Source organism: Salvia hispanica, chromosome 5, assembly GCF_023119035.1.
Source record: "Salvia hispanica cultivar TCC Black 2014 chromosome 5, UniMelb_Shisp_WGS_1.0, whole genome shotgun sequence".
Classification (NCBI taxonomy): domain Eukaryota; kingdom Viridiplantae; phylum Streptophyta; class Magnoliopsida; order Lamiales; family Lamiaceae; genus Salvia; species Salvia hispanica.
This window is the reverse complement of record NC_062969.1, coordinates 953,891-975,499: the sequence shown is the minus strand read 5'-3', so window position 1 is coordinate 975,499 and position 21,609 is coordinate 953,891. Positions and strand designations below refer to the sequence as shown.

The window sequence follows — 21,609 nt, the reverse complement described above, 5'->3', positions numbered from 1 at the left end:
TAATTTTTTTTTTTTAAAAAAAACCTTATTAAAAGTAAAACGGATTTTTTCTGAAAAAAATCAAGCTCAATAATCTGATAAAGTTTATAATATCAAATTTCTTCTAAAATTTGTAATAGTTACGTAATAAAAAAAGAATCATTACTCGAAAAAGAAATAACAACCAAAACCGACAAACCCATTCCGCTTACGTATTAGACCACCTCGTTATTATAGGATGCTTCTAAAAATGTATAGATAAGAACTAGCAATTTTCAATAAATTCACAAATTTTATTGGTTAATGTAATTCTACTTGTCCCCTCCACTGCCTATAAATCCAACATTTCCAGCTCAACAATTTCCCACCAATTCAATCTGTGTACGATTTAATAATTTTTTTTGAAAAAATTAATAATTCAGAGTTCTATCATGGCTGCATCTATCTCAGCCCCTTCAATGGTGAGATTTCCAATTCAATCTGTGTTGTCGATTTGATTTAATTCCTCTAATTAATTACTATAACAGATCATAGAAGAGGAAGCGAGATTCGAATCGGAAGTGGCGGAGGTGCAATCGTGGTGGAATTCGGAGCGGTTCCGGCTAACGCGCCGCCCTTACTCCGCCCGGGACGTGGTGGCGCTCCGCGGCAACCTCCGCCAGAGCTACGCCTCCGGCGAGCTGGCGAAGAAGCTATGGCGAACTCTCAAAACTCACCAAGCTAATGGCACCGCTTCTAGAACATTCGGTTCACTAGACCCGGTTCAGGTAATTAATTGATCACGAGGATCGATAATGATTCTCTATTTATTTCGTGAAACGTGTTACTAATTGAATTGTGTTTGGTTAAGAAGAAAAAAAATGTCTTATCAACTGAGTTGCATTTTTTGAGTTGCATTTTTTTAGAATAATGATAAACAATCAAAACAAGATTATATTAATAATTTTGATGTGTTAATTAAATATTAAAATAATAAATATAGTTAGTTAACAAATTAAAAACACTTTATTAGTTTTTGGCCTCTTTTCAATTTTTTATTTTTATATTTAAATTATTTTTCTATTATTTTTCAAATTTGAATTAAAATATGCATTAATTATATTTTATGATTAAAAATTTTCTTAAAAATTATACACAAATACCATAATATTATGCACGTTCCCTGTACTATATATATATGTCTATACTTTTTAATTAAATACTTCCGATTGCACCTCCGCCACTTTTTTGGTTGTACAAAATTACATTTTTTCTCAAATAAACTAATTTTTGGTTGTACAAAATTTGGTTGCATAGCTTTATTGTTTTTTTTATTGTGTAGGTGACTTTGATGGCAAAGCACCTCGACACGATTTACGTGTCGGGGTGGCAGTGCTCGTCCACCCACACTAGCACGAACGAGCCGGGCCCGGACCTCGCCGACTACCCGTACGACACGGTTCCGAACAAAGTGGAGCACCTCTTCTTCGCGCAGCAGTACCACGACCGGAAGCAGCGGGAGGCCCGGATGAACATGAGCCGCGAGGAGCGGGCCCGGACCCCGTTCGTCGACTACCTCAAGCCGATCATTGCTGATGGCGACACCGGTTTCGGGGGCGCCACCGCCACGGTGAAGCTGTGCAAGCTGTTTGTCGAGCGGGGGGCCGCCGGGGTGCACATCGAGGACCAGTCGTCGGTGACGAAGAAGTGCGGCCACATGGCCGGGAAGGTGCTGGTGGCGGTGAGCGAGCACATCAACCGGCTGGTGGCGGCGAGGTTGCAGTTCGACGTGATGGGGGTGGAGACGGTGCTCGTGGCCCGTACGGACGCCGTGGCAGCGACGTTGATCCAAACCAATGTGGACACGAGGGATCATCAGTTTATCTTGGGGGTGACTAATCCGGCCCTCAAAGGGAAGGCGTTGGCAACGGTTATATCGGACGCGATGGCGGCCGGGAAGACAGGGCCGGAGCTGCAGGCTATTGAGGATAAGTGGCTTGCGATGGCGAAGTTGAAGACATTTTCGGATTGCGTTGTGGATGTGATCAACGGGATGAATATTGGCCAGGCCGAGAAGCAGAGGAAATTGAACGAGTGGATGAACCAATCTAGTTTTGACAAGTGTATCTCCAATGAGCAGGGCCGCGAAATCGCGGCCCGCCTCGGCCTGGGGAACCTTTTCTGGGACTGGGATTTGCCCAGAACTAGAGAGGGGTTCTATAGGTATAATTATGAAACAAAATTTACACATTTTCCAATAATGTTGTAAAGAACTTTTTATAATTGTATCGTGTTTTGTGTCAACAGGTTTAAGGGCTCAGTCCACGCGGCCATTGTCCGGGGCTGGGCCTTTGCTGAGCACGCGGATCTAATCTGGATGGAAACATCCAGTCCCGATTTGATTGAGTGCACAGAGTTTGCACATGGGGTGAAGGCGAGGAAGCCGGAGACAATGCTGGCATACAATTTGTCCCCGTCTTTCAATTGGGATGCATCTGGGATGACGGACAATCAAATGGTGGACTTCATCCCGAAAATTGCCAAGCTAGGGTACTGCTGGCAATTCATAACTCTGGCCGGCTTCCACGCCAATGCCCTAATCATTGACACCTTCGCTAAGGATTTCGCCCACCGGGGCATGTTGGCCTATGTTGAGAAAATTCAAAGGGAGGAGAGGAATCACGGGGTCGACACTCTGGCTCATCAAAAGTGGTCCGGAGCAAACTACTATGATAGGGTGCTCCGGACCGTGCAGGGAGGGATTACCTCGACTGCGGCCATGGGAAAAGGCAAATTATCTATCATTGTTACTATTTTACGTTTCTTTTAATTATGAGTTACGTCACATGGATGATGTTCTAAGATTTGTTACATGAATCTTGTAGGAGTGACGGAGGAGCAATTCCAAGAGACGTGGACTAGGTCTGGAGCGACCGGTGTCTCGAATGATAGCAGTACCGTAATAGCAAAATCGAGGATGTAAGGATGCAAAGGGACGATGGTGGTGTTTGCTTTCCGATTTCGTGATATGATTTATATTATTGGTTAAGAGGCAGATTTTGGGCCCTAATATATTTAATAGTATGGATGATGATATAATATTTCATATTTGTATGTTTATCAACATTTCTACAAGGGAGGAAAATATATGTTGGGTTCTTTCCTTAATTTCGTTTCCTTTTGCATTGTTCGATTGTGAAGCTTAAAGTTCTCATATAATGGTAATCTCAAGGTAGTTGAAGGTGGTCGAGTCACTTATTTTTTTCACATGTTTATAAAAATAATAGTAATTAAATAATTAAAGTTGAGAGAGATAATAAAATAGAGTAGAAAAACTTCGATCTCCATTTACCCTTTAAATGCTTTTTGCTTGGATAATTAAAAAGTGGTAGAAGACGTTTCACTAATTGCCCCCATCACAATGTGTAGTATGAAAATAGTCTTTTTGAAATTCAGCTCTAATTTCTTTTTTTTCTGCATACTTATAATTTTCACATAAGCTAAATTAAAGAGAGGAATTCAGCAAAACAATAAAAATACAAAAACAAAATTCAGAAATATAGAGAAGTAAATAGGTAATATTAATCACACGTTACATTTCCGTACTTGGAATAGAAAATGAAACAACATCAATCTAATTAATAAAGAATTACTATTATACATTAATCTTATTATATATATCTACTTAAACTACCTTATGTCATAAGAAAATTACATCCAACTGAAGTCTCATTTTTTCATCTCTACTAACCAATATTCATAAATCATTGCTTTATTTTTTTTATATCATGTTAGTTCATTGTTAAATATACTTGAACATGCTTCTCTCCCTCGCAAAATCCTTCTCCTTAATCACTGCTTAGCCTGCATAAAAAAAATACAACTTTCATCAGAGAAAAGTATTAAAAACTTCATCGAAAAGAATTTGAGGGTTTTGAAATTTCTATAAATTTGAGGCACCATTGAAATGTTTCAATAGTACTTAGTGTCATCTTAATTGTAAAATAGATAAAAACAAATAGTGGATCTAGTAGATTTCGTGAGTTGCATCAAAGTGATGGGTAAGATATTAAACATATGTGACAAGTTGCAAACTCACATGTTACACGAAAAAGAGATCAGAGTTTTTGTCCTAAAACAGTTGAAAAGGAAATATATTCATTTTTCCAATATAATAAAACCTTAGAACAGAGTATAAAAACTTAATTCTTAGAATGATGCAAAAAAGTCACATTATGACTGTCCCCACGGTGTGTGATCAAATACTAACTAATTTACAGTAATAACTAATAACTAATATCAATGGTGTATATTAAAAATATCAACACTAAGATATAAATTTATCAATCTTCTTGTGTTGATAAACTTATGTCTTTGTATTGATATTTTAAATTTACATGTTGTATTGATGTAATTATGTCTTTATGTTGATAATTTTAATACACAGAATTGAAAGTTATTAGTTATTACTGTAAATTAGTTAGCACACTAGCGCAACCCCTGTCCACACACTTCTACAAAAGAAAATAGTACTAATATTTGATTTTATAGATTTAAATTTTGTGAAATAAAATATAAATATTTATTGTGTGGCTGCATAGTTTTAATGTTAAATACCTGAGAATAGAGAAAAGTGCCAGAGATTGCAATGGCAGCACCAAGAGCATTGATTGGCTGAAGAGGAGTATTGAAGATGATGATGGATGCTACTATCACTGATATTCTCTTCATTGTGTTGCCAATGCTAAATGTCAATGGAGATATCTCATTTAGAGACATGTATGACACTTGATTGTATAGATGGTAAAACACACTTTGAGCCACCACCCACCTACAATTTTTTCCACATTAATTTGGTCATGTTGTGACAAAGAAAAGATATTGCTACTTGCAAATAAAAGATAAAATTGAGATAAATTACCATATGAAATTAGGCCCAATTTGAGAGACAGCCTTTTCCCAACCAACAGCCCATAATTGTGGGCCCTCCACAGCAATAGCAAAAGGGGTGAGAATGAAAAGGGACATAATTGAGAGACAAGCATAGTAATTCATTCCTCCAACTGATTTTCCATTCATTCCTCTCTTTGAGAATATGTTCCTAAATACAAATGCCAAATTTGACAACATTGCCCCCATAAAACCTGCATCCATTAGTCAAACAACCATTATTTTAACTTTTCAATCTCGTATTTTATTTCATTAATTAACAGAGCACTGACCGACACGTGTCGCGTGTTCTTACCGATGAGATTGAAATTGAGCTCGGTGGCGGCGGATAGTGCGCAGCCGCCGATGATAGGCAGCAGGGAGAGGTAAACCGGCAACGAGAAAGCCTCTCCGAGCAGGAACCTCGACACCAGAACGGTGAAAGCTGGTTCACCGCTCTTTATGATGTGAGTGAAAGAAACCGCCACTTTTGACATGCTGACGGTGGCCGCCACGTGTCCTATCGTGTGTGCGACAGCAACCTGCAGCGCACACGGTCGGTTAGTTAAATGTTTCCCATTTTAATAAATGGTACGCAAAACGAGACACTAGAGAATATTATATTACTCCCTTTATTCCCGATTAAGAGTCACACTTTGACTGGGCACGGATTTTAAGAAATGTAAATCTAAGTTGATTGAAAAAGTTAATGGAATGTGGGACCCACTTTTTTATATTGATTTTATAATAAAATGTGAGTGAAGTGAGTTAGTGGAACGTAGGACCTATTACATTTATGGTAAAAATGAAGTGTGACTCTTAATTGAGGACGGACCGAAATGGAAAAGTTTGACTCTTAATCGGGGACGAAGGGAGTATATTATATTATATTTACCGGGAAAAGAGCTTTCCAGAAATCGAGGTCGGTCTCGGGGGCCTCGGCGATCCTCGAGGCCCACGAGACGAGCATGATGAGGGAGCCGGCGGCGAGCGACAGCGTCGACGTCAGCCAGGGGAAGGGGAAGGCGTTGAGGACTTTCTTGTTGTAGATGTTGAAGACCACGTTGAGGGCCCACCACGTGGCGAAGTAGGCCCCGATCTTGGCCTTCTGCGCGGCGCCCTCCCGGTCGAACTCAATGCTGATCGGGATGGGCTGCGAGCGGGCCTCGTAGGCGTTGCACGGGACTCCAGCTCTCGGGGAGCCCTCCGGCCCTGCCACGGAGGAGCCGAACCCCGTGGCGGAGGAGATATATAAGGGCTTGCGGAGGCACACATCTTTCTTGGAGTGGTGCAATGTTGGGAGAGTTTGAGGTTTTGGGAGAAAAGGGGATCTTTTGAGGAGGTTTTCGGACAATGTTGCTGTGGTTGTGAAGGATTGGTTTGGTGAGAAAGCCATATTCTTCATTTGATTGTGTTGAGGAATGTTGTAGTAATAAACTAGTAGTAGGAATAGTAGAGATTTTTTTATTTGATTTGGTGTGTTACTACTACTAGTGGAGAGACTTTGGGGGTGAGTTTTGAACTACAAAATGGTTAGGGCTATTTATATAGAGGGTGGCCGGGTGCGGTGGGGCCCACGCGGAGCGCGAAGGCCGGCCTCTCGGGTAGGTTAGGGCTGGGGTGGATGTTGGAGTGTATCTGCTGCCTATCAGCTGGTTGGAAGAGGCAAAGACAAAGAGGGGTGAATTGTATGCAATTTGGTGGTAACTTGGATGGAAATGTCCAATTTGGGTTGTTTTTGGATTTATTGTAGATTTTGATTTTGAATGAAGAAGTTGGACTTGTATTGGTATACCTCATTCCATATTTACCTAATTTGGTTGGTGGAGTTTCACATTTTTTCTAAAAATTGTGCTTCAAGTTGGTAACGAGGTATAACTAGCTCAAGCAACAAAGTTGAAACACGACGAGATTCTTTTAAAGCGAGAGAGATATTAGGTTTAATCTACCTACTCTTTTTCAATTAATACTACAAAAGTGGTCAAAGTAAGGAATTAACGAGCAAGGTCTACTAAGAAATGTGATAATTTAAACCGCAACTAAATCAATACAACGTCAAACACACAAAAGAGCACTATAGAAAATTATTAGATGATCTAATTAACGTCAAACAAAAACATATAATAATGCAAGATCCACTAACACTCAGTTCAACAAAGCGACGATACACCAAAAGGGATCTAAAATTGTAAGAAACAAATTATCTACAAAGGTAAGTCAGAACCATAAACTGTATCAATCGATAATTTTTTGAGAATTTAAATGCACAGAACGTTTAGAAAGTTTCATAAGCTAAAAAAATAAGGAACATATGTTTTTCATGACCTCGAACTCGATTACTTTTATTTCTTCCACTCCTAAAATATATTCAACGATGGAGAAGAGTCGAACTCATTGTCGTACAAATATAACTAAATGACAAATTAATTAACATAAATTGCAAAGCATCACATATGTATTTGAAAATGAAATTGGACAAGTTGTAAGCCTTCAATTAATATATAAAAATTGTAATTAATTATATTTTTGGCAAGCAAAAATGTTGTACTATAATGTTGACACTTGACCAACTGTTTCATCACGCTAGTTTCAAAAGAAAATATTAGTAATAATGTTTGAATAAAAGAAACTGCAAAATCGCTGAATCTTCATTTGGCGCTTTCTATGAAAACATTTGTTGTCATTGATGTGACAAATGCGAGTTTACAACATACGGTTCTCATTAAATTGCTCGTCAATTTATGTTAAAATATCTCACGCAAATCAAAGCTATGCTGGAAATTTTGATTTAACGGTTGGGAAATTTTTGTAGAGATTTTAACAAATTTTGAACTATTGATTTTGGAATTGCTATGCTGGAAATTTTGATTTAACGGTTGGGAAATTTTTGTAGAGATTTTAACAAATTTTGAACTATTGATTTTGGAATTGTTATTTTGTAGTAGCTCGCAATTTTTGTAGACATTTAAAAATATGCATTGGTTCAAGACTAATAAATAATGCATCAATTTTGACTCAATTTGCAATGATCTTAATTTTGAGATGTTTCAGTAACATTTTAGGGCATAGGTGGAAAAAATTATGATAAAAGCCTGAATATTTTAAAATTTGATTTTTATATTTTCGGTAGTTCGTTCACAACTTTTTAACATTGATTTTAGTTAGTGTTAATTAACTTGATTTCATTGAAATTGCAATTCAATTTTGATTTTGAGCATTTCTGTTCTAACAAAAAAGAAAATGTTATTTGCACGATGTATAAACATCGTTAATTTCAAGCGGTGAAAAAATCTGATGGGAAAGTGTTTGTCATTTTATGAAGCAAAATTTGATTTGTGGCTCAAATTTCTTATGGGCTTAATAATTGTACCTTTGCCAGCAACAATTGCTCAAATGTTCATACGTAAATCAAGATTTCAACATCAAATGTTACATTCTTATTTAGTTTACATCACATGCTTGATGTGAACTACTGTATTGTTAAATTTCCAGAGATGTTAAAATTTTCATATTTAACTAGTACTACTATTAAGAATAAACAAAAGAAATCAAAATTTATAAACAAACCACATTTTATACTAATTTCACAAACTAGTTTTTTTTTCTTTTCTCAAAAAACTTAAAAAAGAAAAATGAGCCACAAAAACAAGCTAAAATATAGAGGAAGCAGCTCAAATTTACATCAATGAGAAAGGGGAAAGAGACTGTAATATTAAAAAGTTGGTGAAATAAGAGAACAATTATAAAATTATGTTGGTCAATTTATTAAACAAAATGGAGTAACTTAGTAAAATACTATTCCCTCCGTCCCACGTTACTTGAAGCATTTTTTTGGCACGAAATTTAAGAAAGTTATGTTTAGTGAGTTAAATAAAATAGAGGAGACAAATAGAGTAAGAGAAAAAAGATAGAGCAAAGTAAAAGAAAGGATAAAGTGGATGAGATTAGATGTTTTATTTTTAGCTAAAAAAAGAAATGACTCAAGTAACTTGAGACAATCCAAAATGGAATACGACTCAAATAATTTGGGACGGAGGCAATATATCAAGATTAAATTCATCGGTAGTTAACGGCATTATTTCGTATTTTTTGTAGTTCGACAAATCAGCCTCGTTAAAATCGGGAGATAAATAAACACTGAAGAACGGTGAAAATCAACACTGTGGAACTAGACCAGTTTAAAATAAACCAGTCTTGGCCCAAGCTAATATTGGGCCAATACGACAAACCGAACGAAGCCTGAATAGAAATCAAATTTCAAAAAACGGCGGGAACAAAATCACAAGTCTAAGCAAGTAGTACTACCATAGAACATGATTCCTACACTCCAAGCCAAGAACTACAAAATCAAGAACAAAAAAAGGAATCTATTTCACAATGTAGGCTAGAACTAATTTTCTAAAGAGCACATCTTTAGTGTCAAGCCCTCTTTTTCCTTGGGAGAGGCCGTCTCCCGATTGTCGCGCTCCTCTCTGAGTGACCGAACAAACCACGCAACACGGCTAAACCCGCAAACCCCAAGAATGGGAAATACATGTCTATGAGCTTATCAGATGCCCGGTTGGATCGTTTCAGCTCTGCTAGTACTGCAACCTGAAATCAAGTCATATTCGATTAAAAGACAGACATCGATTCCATCACACTGCAGCGAGCGCGCACACACAAATAATGATTCAATTTTTATGATCACGAGAGGAAAAGAAGGAGATTAAAATTTTAAATATGCAAATAAGCTCTTTTTAATTGTAAGCATATATACATTCTTGTTTCCTAACCACTTTCAATTTTGGCGCCATTCGGTTAGGTCGATTCGCCCAAGATTAAAGTCTCGCTAAGATACCAAATAATCCCGGCCCGTTACTATTTAAAGGCCCATTACAAAGGTTTGATTGGACATATAAATACTTCCTTAATTTCCTTATGCATCGAAAGAAATTTGACCCGTTTCCCTCCTCAAAATTAAAGAAATCAAGATCAAGATTAAACTCAAATTTTTAGAGCCAACTGACGCAACAAAAATAAATTTAAAAAAGGGATATTGACATCTAATATCACGAAACTTTCAAAAAGTTGGGTTTTCCCACGAACTTTAAAATTGGCAAATAATATCACGAACTTTATCCCGGGTTTGTTTTTTCCCACGAATGAAAAAATTCTTCAAATAAACGGATTTTTTTTCGTAATTTTTCAACAACAATTTTGAGAGCTTCAAGTTTTTCAATCTTTGAAGATAATTTTTCTTGAAGCACACCCTCCAAAATTGTTCTTCAATGTATTAAATAACATGAATTTTTTCATTCGTGGGAAAAAACAAACAAGGGGTAAAGTTCGTGATATTATTTGCCAATTTTAAAGTTCGTGGGAAAAACCAAACTTTTTGAAAGTTTCGTGATATTAGATGACAATACCTAAAAAAATAGGGAAAGTGGCTGAATATCTAAAGCTTCACATCCTTGTACTCATAATCCATTACGAAGCTAAGCCTTAGCTAGATCCATTTGAATCTATTATGAAGCTAAGCCTTAGCTAGATCCATTTGAATCTAAATATTTTCTCACACGCACATATACTTCATCCGTCCGTGAAATATTGTCCAGTTTTGCCATTTTGGTTCGTCCGTGAAATATTGTCCACTTTGCTTCTTTTTTCTTCCCATTTTTGATAAATGAACCCTACTTTCCACCAACTCATTACACTCACATTCTATTATAAAACTAATAGTATATAAATATGGGGCCTACATTCCACTCATTTTTTCCACTCATTTTTTTCATATTTCTTAAAAATTATGCCGAGTCAAACATGAACAACATTTTGCTGATAGAGGGAGTATATTTATAGTCCAATTTTGACTCGCCACAAGTTTGAAACCTTAGCTAGGTCCATTCGTATTCAATATGGTAACACACTTAATACCTATTCAGCCACATCATCAATTCGCGACACATGCGTCACAGCGACAACGGATTTCACATAGACGATCTGAACATTCCCCTAATGTTAAACTTCGTATTTTTCCGACTGATTTTTAAAGTTACGGGATAAACCAGAATTCGACTAAAAAAAATAACATTTGTTCCTATTTTCCTCATCTTGGCAAATCCATTAACAAAAGACATTGAAAAAAAAAAAAAAAAACCAAGTGTACCATGGAGGTCAGAGTGGAAGCGCCATAAAGCAAACAGGTGGTGTTCAGCCACGACTTCCCCGCTGCAATGGCGTAGAGAGACGCGAGAGCGAGAGGCCACTGGAAGACGAGCTCCACCCAAACAAGCCCGACGAAGAAATGCGGGCTTTCAGAGATCAAATAATCGCCGTGTTCTTCCGTGTACCACCTCTTGAGCTCCAAGAGGAGCGGCGGAAAGAGGCGCCGCGGGAGGCAGGATTGGGCGTCGAGGAGCGGCGCTGCGGCGGCGATGATGAGGAAGAAGACGAAGAGCACAGCGTCGACTACATTGCAGAGGAAGCCCATCTCGAGTTTTTAACTGAGAAAAATTTGTGGGATGTGAATTTTTGGATGAGTTTCGTGAATGTCGAGGTTTTGATCGGCAGTGCAATGAGATTGAGGGTGTTGAATTCTTCTTCTTTGTCGTTGAATTCTTGATCGTTATGGTAACTAAAAGTGATGTTTTGGAGTTTTGCATTTTGGAGATTAGGTAAAAAAGTGAAGTCTCCATTACTCATGATTAACTATTTTGGAAATTTTCGATCAATTTAATTATGAACTAGTTGGAATTCAATTTGAAAATTTTATTACTACTCTACAATATTTCTTAGCTAAATTCTCCTTAAATTCATGCTTGTGCATAGCAATTCCCTCCATCCCGTATCAGGACTTCTTATTTGACTTAACACAAATTTTAAGTAATAAATATAACTCCCATTTTATTTAGTTTTATAATATAATACGAATAATTTAGTAAAAGTGAAATGAAGCTCATTAAATATAAACCAACTCCTGCTAAAGCTAAAGCCTACAATGTGTCAACATTTATTAAATATGTTCAATAATAATTTTCTAGATATTCATGTGGGAGTAGTGATTTAAATTTTCAATCTATTAATTAAAGAAAAATATTTTATCAACTGAATTATACTTGAGCATCGCAATTTATCAACTCTTAATCAATCACAAAAATCTACAATAACAACTAATTAACTCTATAAAACACTAGAAAAGATATGAAAAAACACACAGAAGAGAAAAGCACTATAATCTATTAAAGATCAATTAGTTTAGGACATGCTTGGTACGATGGAATGGAATGAGAGTGAAATGGAATGGAATGGATGTTGAAATAGAATAAAGATAGGAATGAGATGTCATTTTCCTTGGATTTTCTTTGCATTTTCATCCATTCACTCGTTCATTCCATCACATCAAGTAATTGAATAGAATGAGAATAGAAATCACATTCCATTCCATCATACCAAGAAGCCCCTAAGTAGTAACATGTATATACATCGAGACGACATCCTCACCATGTTCAACAACAATACGACTTCCCATGAAGCTATATGGGTACCTTCCACGATTCCACCATCTAATATCATTCAAATTATCATTTATCAGTCTAATTGAGATAATAAAATCCGAATATCGACCACTAGGTATGTTGATATTTTATAAATAATGAATATATTAGGTTATAATTGATAAAATAATTATGTAACTAAATCTAGAAGCTTATTTGAGCTTAATTAAATGAATTGGTCTCAAAATTTTAAAAGTAAAGACAGCACGAGGCTCGACTAATCTGCGGTCACCCCTTTTCATCTTGTTCGCCAAAATCCCCAATTTCGAAACCCTAGATCACATCAATCAAGCCAGAAGAAATGAGCGAGAGGCCGGTGCCAAGAAGGCACAGTCCATGGGTCGACGAAGAGGTCTATAAACGCGAAGTCAAAGCTCACAGATGCAACGACCGCGTCGAAGATGTCATCTATGTTAGTAATCGATTCAATTCGATCAATTCTTCATTCTCAATTTAAACTCTTTCCTCTCCATAGTATTACAGCTTGAATTTGCTCCGTCAGTCTAAGAATATGGAAATGGCGATGTTAATTTGCTGCTATTGTTATCGAATTCTATGCAGGGGGTTTCTAAGAGGGGTTTACAAAAAAGCTAAAAAATGCGTCTTTTATTCCTCACTTAGTAGAAAATGTGTTAAATTAAATGAGATGATGTTGAGAAACTGTTTATCTGATGAAAATAGCTTCTGATTTTGCTGTGATGAGCCCTTTTAATCAGTTGTGATATCTGTGAAATGTTGAATTTGAATTGTTATAAGAAATCTGCGTCTTAAGTAAAGTAAACTCTCTGCTTCGACTTACCGATTTGATTCATATGAAATTGCTGGCATTGAGCTTCTTTGCAAAGGCGATGCCGAAAAAATACAGTTTCGAGCATTTTCTGCTATGGCAATTAGGGCGTATTTGATGTACACGGACAATGAAATGCATTTATCTTCATTTCTAACATTAATGCATTTGTGGTTGAGGTGAATGTACATTTAAAATAGATAGATCAAATCACTTGCTGAAACACCATATAATCGAACCTATGTTGGCCGTATTTGATGTTACATGTATAATGGCATTTATTCTTATCTTCTTTTCTGACATTATTGCACTTATGGTTGAGGTGAATGAACACTCAAAGCTGAAAGATCAAATCACATACTGAAACTCCATGTAATCGATTTTGAACCTATGCTGGCCATCCAGAGAGTTAAGACGACACTTGATTTGTTTAATTATGCTCGGTTGTTTAGATAAAAGATTGAAGATATTTGCTCATGAAATATTTGGTAATATCTCTTCAAATGCCTTATCGGTTAGGTGGTTGCAGTGAGCATTTAAGTGCTTCGAAAATTCGTATTTTGAGTCTATTGATCTCTGTGTTCCACAGGCACTTTTTGAAGGCAACCCTTTCAAAACAATTCCAGCCCCTTTCAAGCTATTTTATCAGTGCATGCGATCAAAACCAGGGTATGTCGTACCTAACTCGTTTGCCTTCAATTTTGCTAGATGTCATTTTGTTCCACATTGTTTGTGTGTTTTCTGTCCATTTTTTTCGTTTCTCCATGATATTGTAAGAAATCAAAACCCTTGCTTGTGGAGAATGTCAAATAAATCGAAAAGGGGCTTGGTAGAAGAATCCTCACTATCCATTTGCTCGTTGTCAAAACTCGATCAATTCAATTTAAATGAACTCTTTCGTGCTGTTTTAGTTTCTCTACATATGATGAAATCAAAATTTGCAGGGAAGAGCCTACTGATCCCTTCGTCTACTTGGATCTGGATCCTCCCAAAAGAGAGGCGAAACCCGAGGCCAAACCCGAATAATGTTACTGTTATGGAGAGTTATCTGCAAGCAGAGTCAGTTCCAACTTCTTTTTGTAATAAAAATATTACTATCTCCTCTTGAATTCAATACACTTGATGAAACTACTGCAAATAATCAGTTTTTTTTGTTTTTTTCAATTTTATACATAGTTTTGTCACACTGTTCAATCCACACATTATACTCCTTTTTATCTCTCATATATTCAGAAGTCATGTAAAAAAAATGAATAAATTGCCCCTGTTGCAGCAATGTCCCTCCCATGTATTTTACCCATCAATCAATCAAACTGTATATATGTCTTATTACCAAACTAGGCTGTGAGTTCGGGAAGAGTCGATGAAGCGAACTCGTTTTAGCTGCTCGGCCTGTTCGAGTCTCGGCCGGCTTCAGCTTCCCTATTCGAATCTTCCCTCATTTGTCTGAACATATCTTTGATTTCTGTCTCTTTCCTATCGATGATATCCATAAGAGCCTTGAAGAGCCCGCAAATGCGCGATTGGTTGGCCGGATCGGTCGGCCCAGGTATGACCGGCCCTCCGTCCGCACTCAACCTGTTGTACTGGAAACAAACCCGGCCAAAGAAGAATGCCAGGGCACCGACACACGTGACGCCGCAGATGAGAAACAGGCCCCAGAAGCTCTTCAACGAAAGTCGGGCGTCGTCGGTCGGTTCTTCTAGGGTTGAGCACCGTTCGCGCGGGAGCCACTTATCGTGGATCCGCTGAAGTTCTCCGTTTTCCGACAGCTGGAGGATAGTCGTCGACAGGTCAACCGCCAACGGCGAATCCCTCTGGAAAGCCTGTCGAGTCGGAAAGTCAAGAAACACGAAGTCAAGATACGTACATGATAAAATTTGAGACGTTACGTCGCACTCAGTGACGGAGCCAGGAATTTCGAAGGACTTACGAATCCCCATCCGCTCTTAGTGAACTCCTGTCCGACGGTGGTGAACTGGCATCGCGTGTTGGAGAGGAAAAACTCGACGTACGGGAGCTCGTCGATGATGGCGGCCACCCCACCGCCGGACGGACCCCGTTCCAGAGCCCTGATGTACTCGTCTTCGCCCTTTAACACCCGTAGCCTTGACTCGGCTACGTGTAGGTCGTCGACGAGGTATCTATACACGAACGATCCGTCTTGGATCCCGATAGGTTCCCAACTTGTGGTCAAGCTATCAATCCCTTGAATTCTTGAACTGAGTTGTTGAACTGTGAGGATTGATGTCAAACTAGCTGTGTAGCTTGAGTTGATAACCAGCACTGTGAAAAGCCATAAAATAAGCACTAATCTCCCCAATGTGCTAACTGTGTTTTCTCCTGCAAAAAGAGTTTAACACTTTTGTAAACTCAGGGAAGAAATTCCATTGATTTTTCTATTGAATACTTACTGTGTGAGAAAAACATAGTTGAGAAGCTGAACCTGAAACACACACAAAAAAAAAAGTTTTAGCTTATGGGTGATCATTCGTCTTTCGGTTCGTTTTTTATGCTAAAACCGAACCAAAATCGAACTTGAAAAACCGAAAATTGAATTTTCCTAAAATTGAAATCGAACCGAACCGAAATCCGAAAAAAATGGGACAAAATTTTGAAATCCGGTTTTCGGATTTGTTGATCACACATTAGGTTTAACGAATGCCTACCAAAACACGGTGACGAGTTGCTGGCTCGGAGGTCCCCGGAACTCGGCGTTCATCCGGTGCTCGAGGATCCACACGACGGTGCCCACGAAGAGGAACAAGACCCCGGTCACAGCCCACATTTGCCAAGTGAACGGCTTCAGAAACGCCCACGGGCTCGATTTGACCTTCTGCATCGGAGCGACCACGACGAGGCCCGAGTCCATGTATGGCTGTGTGAAGTCCACAATCCTAGTTCTGTTTGTTGTGATGGTCACATCCCCTACAGCAGCATCATATTTCTGTCAAAAAACACGACACATTTTACTTCGCACGCAATTATAATTGGCTGGACACACCGCATATCACATGTCAATATGTCCGGACTACTGAATTTTTAGTCTCGAGAGAGAGAGGCTCACGTCTTGGACAACATCATTGACAATATTGTCAAAGGAAGGATTCCTTTTACCATCTCCAAACAAGATGTATTGGTGAGGGACAGGATAAGGTAACAAAGCAAGTGCAGCTTCAAACACATCAATGCAGAATCCCTTAGCCCCTAAAGGCCCTTCATCTTTAGTCACAAAACTAGGGAAACTCACTCTATACGGCACTGCGATCCGCAGAGGCTTCCCGTTGTCGGGAAACACCCATCCACGGGGCCTCTTTGTGGTCTCCCCGGGCCATATCACACCGTAGAGATGCTGACTAGCTTTCGAGCTAGTGTTTGATGGCTTTGTGTGCTGTGATTCGGGAGGAACGGTCGATAGGCCCGAGTGATTCGACCAGTAGCCGAGACTGCGCGAGCCAGCCCCTCCGAAGTTTATAACATCGAACGAGGGATTGACTAGATTCTTGGCCGAATCAAACTGAACTAGGCCAGCTGCACCACTGAAGTTCATCCTGAGCAGCACCTGCAGCAGTCTCGAGCCCTCGTTGAAGACTCGTAGAGACGTGATGCGGGCGTTTTTGCTGCCACCGTCTGCCTCTTGCAGCCTTGGATCATCGGAGAAGGTGATGGCTCCGCCACTGGAGAAGAACTCATTGAGGGCTCGCGCTACCAGCCACACTGAGTCGTAAGCATAGAGCGCGTAGGTGTTGAAGCGCGTCGTCTCCTTGCTCCTGAGGCCTCTCCAAGTAGATGCAAACCTTGTTTTGGCATCAGAATCCGGAGTGTGATGGCGAAGTGCAACGACTCCTTGTAAGAGCTCGAGCGTCTCTGGCTCGACTTCAGAGGAATCTAGAAGAGAAGTGAGCCAATCTGTAGCTATCCAAACATAGCCATTGTTCATCATCCCAAGCTTGCTAGCTACTGAGAAGATGTTCAGGCCCGAATCCGGATTCACATGTACTACGAAAACTCGGGTTTCTAACAAGTTCACCCCCACCAACATGCTGTCAATCTCGGTTCTTGAAGCACCGGGGGTTAAGGCCGCCTTGTAAGAGATCTTGGCGCGTTTCGTGGCAAGAGCATCGCCCAGAACAGAGATCCCGTTTCTGCCATAGTCATCGTCCACGAAGACGGCCACCACTTCGCTCCATCCAAAATACGAGACGAGATCAGCGACTGCATACATTTGGAAATGATCACTTATGGTTGTTCTGAGGAAGTAAGGGTACTGATGCTGAGCCGAAAGAGTGGGATCCGTTGCAGCGAACGACAGGAGAGGCACGTGGAGCTCGTTCATGATAAAGGAGATCGAGTGAGCTATGCCCGAGGATTGTGGCCCGAGTGCAGCAACAATGTCTTTCCCCATAAGCTGCATAGCTGCACAAGTAAGGAGGCAATCTCAAAATTTCTGTTTTCAAGGCCTTTGTAAAATGAAAGATTTAACCAAAATTGCATTCACTATATATCATTTGACAAGAGAAGATGGAAAATAGTGACTTTCACACTTCAAAATGTCCAATTTTTTTCTACCAACACAGAGGTTGTTGTTGGCTATAGAAAAGGAAATTTTGCAATAGTATGGTCTTGTCCTAATCAAGAATTTCATGATCATATAGATACTAATCTCTTGATATATGATCAATGCTTATGACAAAAAAAAAAGTTGCTATTTGTATCATGCATAAAGAGGACTAAATCAGCCATTCTAGGAGGCAATCAATCTTGCTCTAAAACTAGCAAAGAAACTAAATAAAAGTGAAAACTTTACCTTCAAATGTTCCAAGAAAGCCACTGCAGTTAGTATCCTGCAAGATGAGATTGAGCTTAGTGCCATTGAGAATGCTCGAATCCGAGTTTACGTCTCGAATTGCAGCAGTAAGAGCTGGCCCTGCAGACCTTCCAATGGTGGAATTGAATGTGAACAATGCTCCAATGTTTAGCACTTTTGGGCTAACAGAAGAAGAAGAAGAAGTAGAAGCACTAGAATTTCTTGCATTGCCCATTGCTTCCATGGTTACACACAAACAAGAAATCAAGAAAACCAAAGCCCTTTTCATGTATGAACAAGCCTTCATTTTTCAAGAAATGTGGAACTTACATCACCCTGTGAAAAAAGATCAAGACCCACAATTTGTTCAAGTCAGAGGTTCAGAATTTTCAAGCAAACATGCTGTACTAATGCATAAAAATACAATCTTGGGAGTGAAAAGATGGAAGTTGGAAGGTTTATGATGCAGCAAAGTGTGGAGGTTTAGTAGCAATTTCAAAGTGTGTACTTATTTAAATACAAAAAGTGAAACCAAATATTTTAATGAAATACAGATTGTTGTCACATCCATAAACAATATTGACAATGACAAAAGAATGAATGACTGACATATTTGAAAAACAAACTTCTTAGTACAGCAAAGAACTGAAATAACATGTACACACACAGTGATTTTGATTTGGTGAATAATTAAGATTGATAGAATATACTAAGACTGATTTATTTACATTATTTAGTTGTTATGTTTGGATTGATTGTTTCATAAGATAAATTGAAGGATTACTATAAAAATACAAAAAATATAACCAATACTCCCTCCCCTCTGTCCACGAAAAATAGTCTCATTTTGCCATTTTGGGATGTTCTCAAGAAATAGTCTCATTTCTGTATTTTTATAAATGGGAAGTCTTTATTTCATACTTTACCTACTTTTTCTCGTTCTCCTTATTTTAGCTACTTTTTCTTCGTACGTTCTTACTTTACTTACAATTTATTCATATGTCTCTTACTTTACCTTTTTTTTTTCTTCTTTCTTATTTTACCAAATTTCTTATATTAAAACTTGTGTCGTCCACGAATAAGACTATTTTTTTAGATGGAGGGAGTATTATTTTTTGCGAGTGTATTTTCAAAACTTTGAAGTACGATTAGATGATGATAAAATAATTGAACCCCAATTAAGGTGATAAAATAATCTTCCAATTGGGTGGTTAATTGTGGGCTGATATATATTTATCACGTTCCTAATCATGCAAACCAAACATTTGAGTAAGTTGGATTGGATTATTATATCAATCCTGCATTATAAGTCAAACCAAATGCTCCAATAATTATTAGCAATAGCATTTCAAGAATTCATTGCATGTGGATATATTAAATGTGTATTATTTATGATTAATTAAATAGTAAACACTATATGTTTAGTTGGTGTTGTGTGTGGGACTCTAAAAGCAAAAGAAATAATAAGACAAGATGAATGTGGAAGTAAGATAGCTTGAAAAGCCTAAAAACAGTCTTCTTGCAATCTAGGGAAGGAATTATTCTTCCTTGTCTGTTTTTACTAACTTACACCAAATAGCTGTCAAATTTGTGCTTTAACTGCTAAAAGTGAATTTTGCTTGCTAAATACTCTCATTACAAATAGTAGTTTTGCCAAAAATGTGGGATTGCTCTATTTAGGAAAGTAAATTAAAGTTGGGGAAAAATAAGTTGAAATTTTACTTGATTTATAGTATTTGAATAATGCAAACTTTACTATTTGAAATCTGAAAATCCAAATTGAAGCATAATCCTTCATTACTTTAAAACTAATAGTTTTGGGATGTAGGACTTTTATTAATTTATATATACATATTAATTTATCATTAATTTATTGGTATATAGAAGTGTTTTCTTGATTTCAGAAATTATAATTTTAGATCAAGTTGTAATATGAAAACAAATATAGATAATGTTTAAATTACTTTATTAGTTTTCATTTTTTGTTTAATTAAATAAGTCCATGTATCTATCAAATTAGATATTTTCACGCCTCTAACAATTCATTGTATCTTATCTAACATGCATTTACAAATCTAATGCAGCTAATTAAATATAAATGGATGTATCAACTAATTCAAGAAAAATCAGACAACAACACATTCTTATATTAGCAAGTACTATTTAAAATTGTAATGTTGTACTAAGAGTTCTTAATTTATAATATTGACGGGATCAAAGGATTCTTTAAGAAGTTTACAATTTTATTATCTTGTTAAATTAATAAATTCCTAAATTTTTTATTTTAAAGAAGTTTAGTATGTTGTTTAATTAACTATAAATAAATGACTAAAGATGATTCTCGACACTAAATTTATAGAGAAAAAAGTTAATAAACATCTTTTACTTGAGGCCCATGTGTCTCCTGGATCGTGAAACATGTGATTGACCATCTAAAATATACTAATATAGTAATTAAATGGGAGATAAAGGTAAAGAAAAGTTGATTAATGATTTAATCTGGATTAATTATATGTGATATGTTAGAACCTTAATGCCTAGCATTAGTTTAAAGAAGATTTTAGATTAAGTGAAGCCATTCAGGCATAACATAATTTGCCATAGTTTCGATTAAAATTAAAATAACTAATTTATCAATAGTTTAATAAAATATTTAATTCCTCTAAAAAAACATAGTATTAGTAATCAGTATTCTCTATATTGGAGGAAATCATACTCTTTCGGCCTATTCAATTTGTAAGATTATATTTCGAGATTAAATATATATTGTGTTTGGTTTATGAGATTGAATCTCACAACTTTATCTTAGATAGAAAATTATATGATGATTAGTCATAATCACTCCTGCCAACCAAAATAACTTAATTCTAGATAGATTATCATATGATAGTTAGTCATGATAATTGTATGATACCTTTATTGAACAAGCGGAAATAACGGCTATAAACACATTTAAGCGATAATTAAGTCAATTAATTCATTACTATTATTCTTTATTAAAATTTAACAAATATTCGTTTATGCCATCCACCCACATTTAAGCATTAGATAAGATCATTAACTTTTTAATTTAATCTTACACTCTAATACACTCATAAAAACACGAATTAGCACTAATAAAATTTACGTCGTTAAAATCTTGTCACAGAAAAATGAGAACAACAAATTATAGCATGTTCATTGAAATAGAATCCATAGACCATTCGATCACGTAGTTCCAAATTTAGACATAAGTCTTAACGTACGACTCTCAACTTCTCCAAATCAAGAAATTATTGTAATAAAGTAAAAAATAGATTTAACAGTTTCGGAAAAAAAAAAAAAAAAAAAAAATATGCTCTCACTCCTTAGCTTACAAAAATTTCGTCCAAAAAGTAAAATAATCCACATCTCATCTCACTCCCACTGTAATTGAGTCTCCAATTGAGTCGTATTCTTTAAAGTCAGTCCGCTATGTAAAACATTTTTCATATGACAAAAATTAACACATCTCAAAACAATAAGGTTAGAGCCACAAAATGTACACTCAAAATAAGCAAATGAATAACAAAACAGCATATTATAACAAATGATCCAAACACCATTTCTGCATA

General features: G+C 37.1%; 5 protein-coding genes across 5 annotated transcripts; 2 read left to right on the top strand and 3 right to left on the bottom strand.

Moving 5' to 3' along the window:
- Positions 1-312: 312 nt before the first annotated feature.
- On the top strand, positions 313-3,126 carry LOC125190439 (isocitrate lyase-like). Its single transcript, XM_048087754.1, has 5 exons — positions 313-440; positions 507-746; positions 1,301-2,181; positions 2,266-2,747; positions 2,844-3,126. The coding sequence occupies exons 1-5, from the start codon at positions 411-413 to the stop codon at positions 2,939-2,941; spliced, it is 1,731 nt and encodes a 576-aa protein (XP_047943711.1). The 5' UTR covers positions 313-410; the 3' UTR covers positions 2,942-3,126.
- A 382-nt stretch (positions 3,127-3,508) lies between these two features.
- On the bottom strand, positions 3,509-6,415 carry LOC125191128 (glucose-6-phosphate/phosphate translocator 2, chloroplastic-like). Its single transcript, XM_048088599.1, has 5 exons — positions 5,783-6,415; positions 5,204-5,429; positions 4,880-5,102; positions 4,576-4,789; positions 3,509-3,822 (listed from the first exon to the last, which is right to left on the bottom strand). The coding sequence occupies exons 1-5, from the start codon at positions 6,290-6,292 to the stop codon at positions 3,811-3,813; spliced, it is 1,185 nt and encodes a 394-aa protein (XP_047944556.1). The 5' UTR covers positions 6,293-6,415; the 3' UTR covers positions 3,509-3,810.
- A 2,724-nt stretch (positions 6,416-9,139) lies between these two features.
- Positions 9,140-11,442, bottom strand: LOC125186633 (sigma intracellular receptor 2-like). The gene is made up of 2 exons (XM_048083039.1): positions 11,036-11,442; positions 9,140-9,480 (listed from the first exon to the last, which is right to left on the bottom strand). Exons 1-2 carry the CDS (start codon positions 11,357-11,359, stop codon positions 9,307-9,309), a joined length of 498 nt encoding a protein of 165 aa, XP_047938996.1. The 5' UTR covers positions 11,360-11,442; the 3' UTR covers positions 9,140-9,306.
- Positions 11,443-12,610: 1,168 nt separating this feature from the next.
- Positions 12,611-14,393, top strand: LOC125186618. Its single transcript, XM_048083021.1, has 3 exons — positions 12,611-12,834; positions 13,799-13,878; positions 14,154-14,393. The coding sequence occupies exons 1-3, from the start codon at positions 12,724-12,726 to the stop codon at positions 14,233-14,235; spliced, it is 273 nt and encodes a 90-aa protein (XP_047938978.1). The 5' UTR covers positions 12,611-12,723; the 3' UTR covers positions 14,236-14,393.
- Positions 14,394-14,403: 10 nt separating this feature from the next.
- LOC125186617 (glutamate receptor 3.5-like) lies at positions 14,404-18,335 on the bottom strand. Its single transcript, XM_048083020.1, has 6 exons — positions 18,017-18,335; positions 16,277-17,625; positions 15,879-16,156; positions 15,624-15,655; positions 15,143-15,552; positions 14,404-15,035 (listed from the first exon to the last, which is right to left on the bottom strand). The coding sequence occupies exons 1-6, from the start codon at positions 18,321-18,323 to the stop codon at positions 14,589-14,591; spliced, it is 2,823 nt and encodes a 940-aa protein (XP_047938977.1). The 5' UTR covers positions 18,324-18,335; the 3' UTR covers positions 14,404-14,588.
- Between the last annotated feature and the right edge of the window lie 3,274 nt (positions 18,336-21,609).

Excerpts from the sequence above, each read along its gene's own strand:
- LOC125190439 (XM_048087754.1), top strand. The coding sequence starts at position 411 with ATGGCTGCATCTATCTCAGCCCCTTCAATG. Across the intron at positions 747-1,300 it reads GTTCACTAGACCCGGTTCAG|GTGACTTTGATGGCAAAGCA; the intron begins GTAATTAATTGA and ends TTTATTGTGTAG. Across the intron at positions 2,748-2,843 it reads GACTGCGGCCATGGGAAAAG|GAGTGACGGAGGAGCAATTC; the intron begins GCAAATTATCTA and ends TGAATCTTGTAG.
- LOC125191128 (XM_048088599.1), bottom strand. The coding sequence starts at position 6,292 with ATGAAGAATATGGCTTTCTCACCAAACCAATCCTTCACAACCACAGCA. Across the intron at positions 5,430-5,782 it reads TCTGGAAAGCTCTTTTCCCG|GTTGCTGTCGCACACACGAT; the intron begins GTAAATATAATA and ends TGTGCGCTGCAG. Across the intron at positions 5,103-5,203 it reads GCTCAATTTCAATCTCATCG|GTTTTATGGGGGCAATGTTG; the intron begins GTAAGAACACGC and ends TAATGGATGCAG.
- LOC125186633 (XM_048083039.1), bottom strand. The coding sequence starts at position 11,359 with ATGGGCTTCCTCTGCAATGTAGTCGACGCTGTGCTCTTCGTCTTCTTC. Across the intron at positions 9,481-11,035 it reads CTTCCACTCTGACCTCCATG|GTTGCAGTACTAGCAGAGCT; the intron begins GTACACTTGGTT and ends ACTTGATTTCAG.
- LOC125186618 (XM_048083021.1), top strand. The coding sequence starts at position 12,724 with ATGAGCGAGAGGCCGGTGCCAAGAAGGCACAGTCCATGGGTCGACGAA. Across the intron at positions 12,835-13,798 it reads GCGTCGAAGATGTCATCTAT|GCACTTTTTGAAGGCAACCC; the intron begins GTTAGTAATCGA and ends TGTGTTCCACAG. Across the intron at positions 13,879-14,153 it reads TGCATGCGATCAAAACCAGG|GGAAGAGCCTACTGATCCCT; the intron begins GTATGTCGTACC and ends CAAAATTTGCAG.
- LOC125186617 (XM_048083020.1), bottom strand. The coding sequence starts at position 18,323 with ATGAAGGCTTGTTCATACATGAAAAGGGCTTTGGTTTTCTTGATTTCT. Across the intron at positions 15,656-15,878 it reads CAACTCGTCACCGTGTTTTG|GTTCAGCTTCTCAACTATGT; the intron begins GTAGGCATTCGT and ends TGTGTGTTTCAG. Across the intron at positions 15,036-15,142 it reads CTAAGAGCGGATGGGGATTC|GCTTTCCAGAGGGATTCGCC; the intron begins GTAAGTCCTTCG and ends CCGACTCGACAG.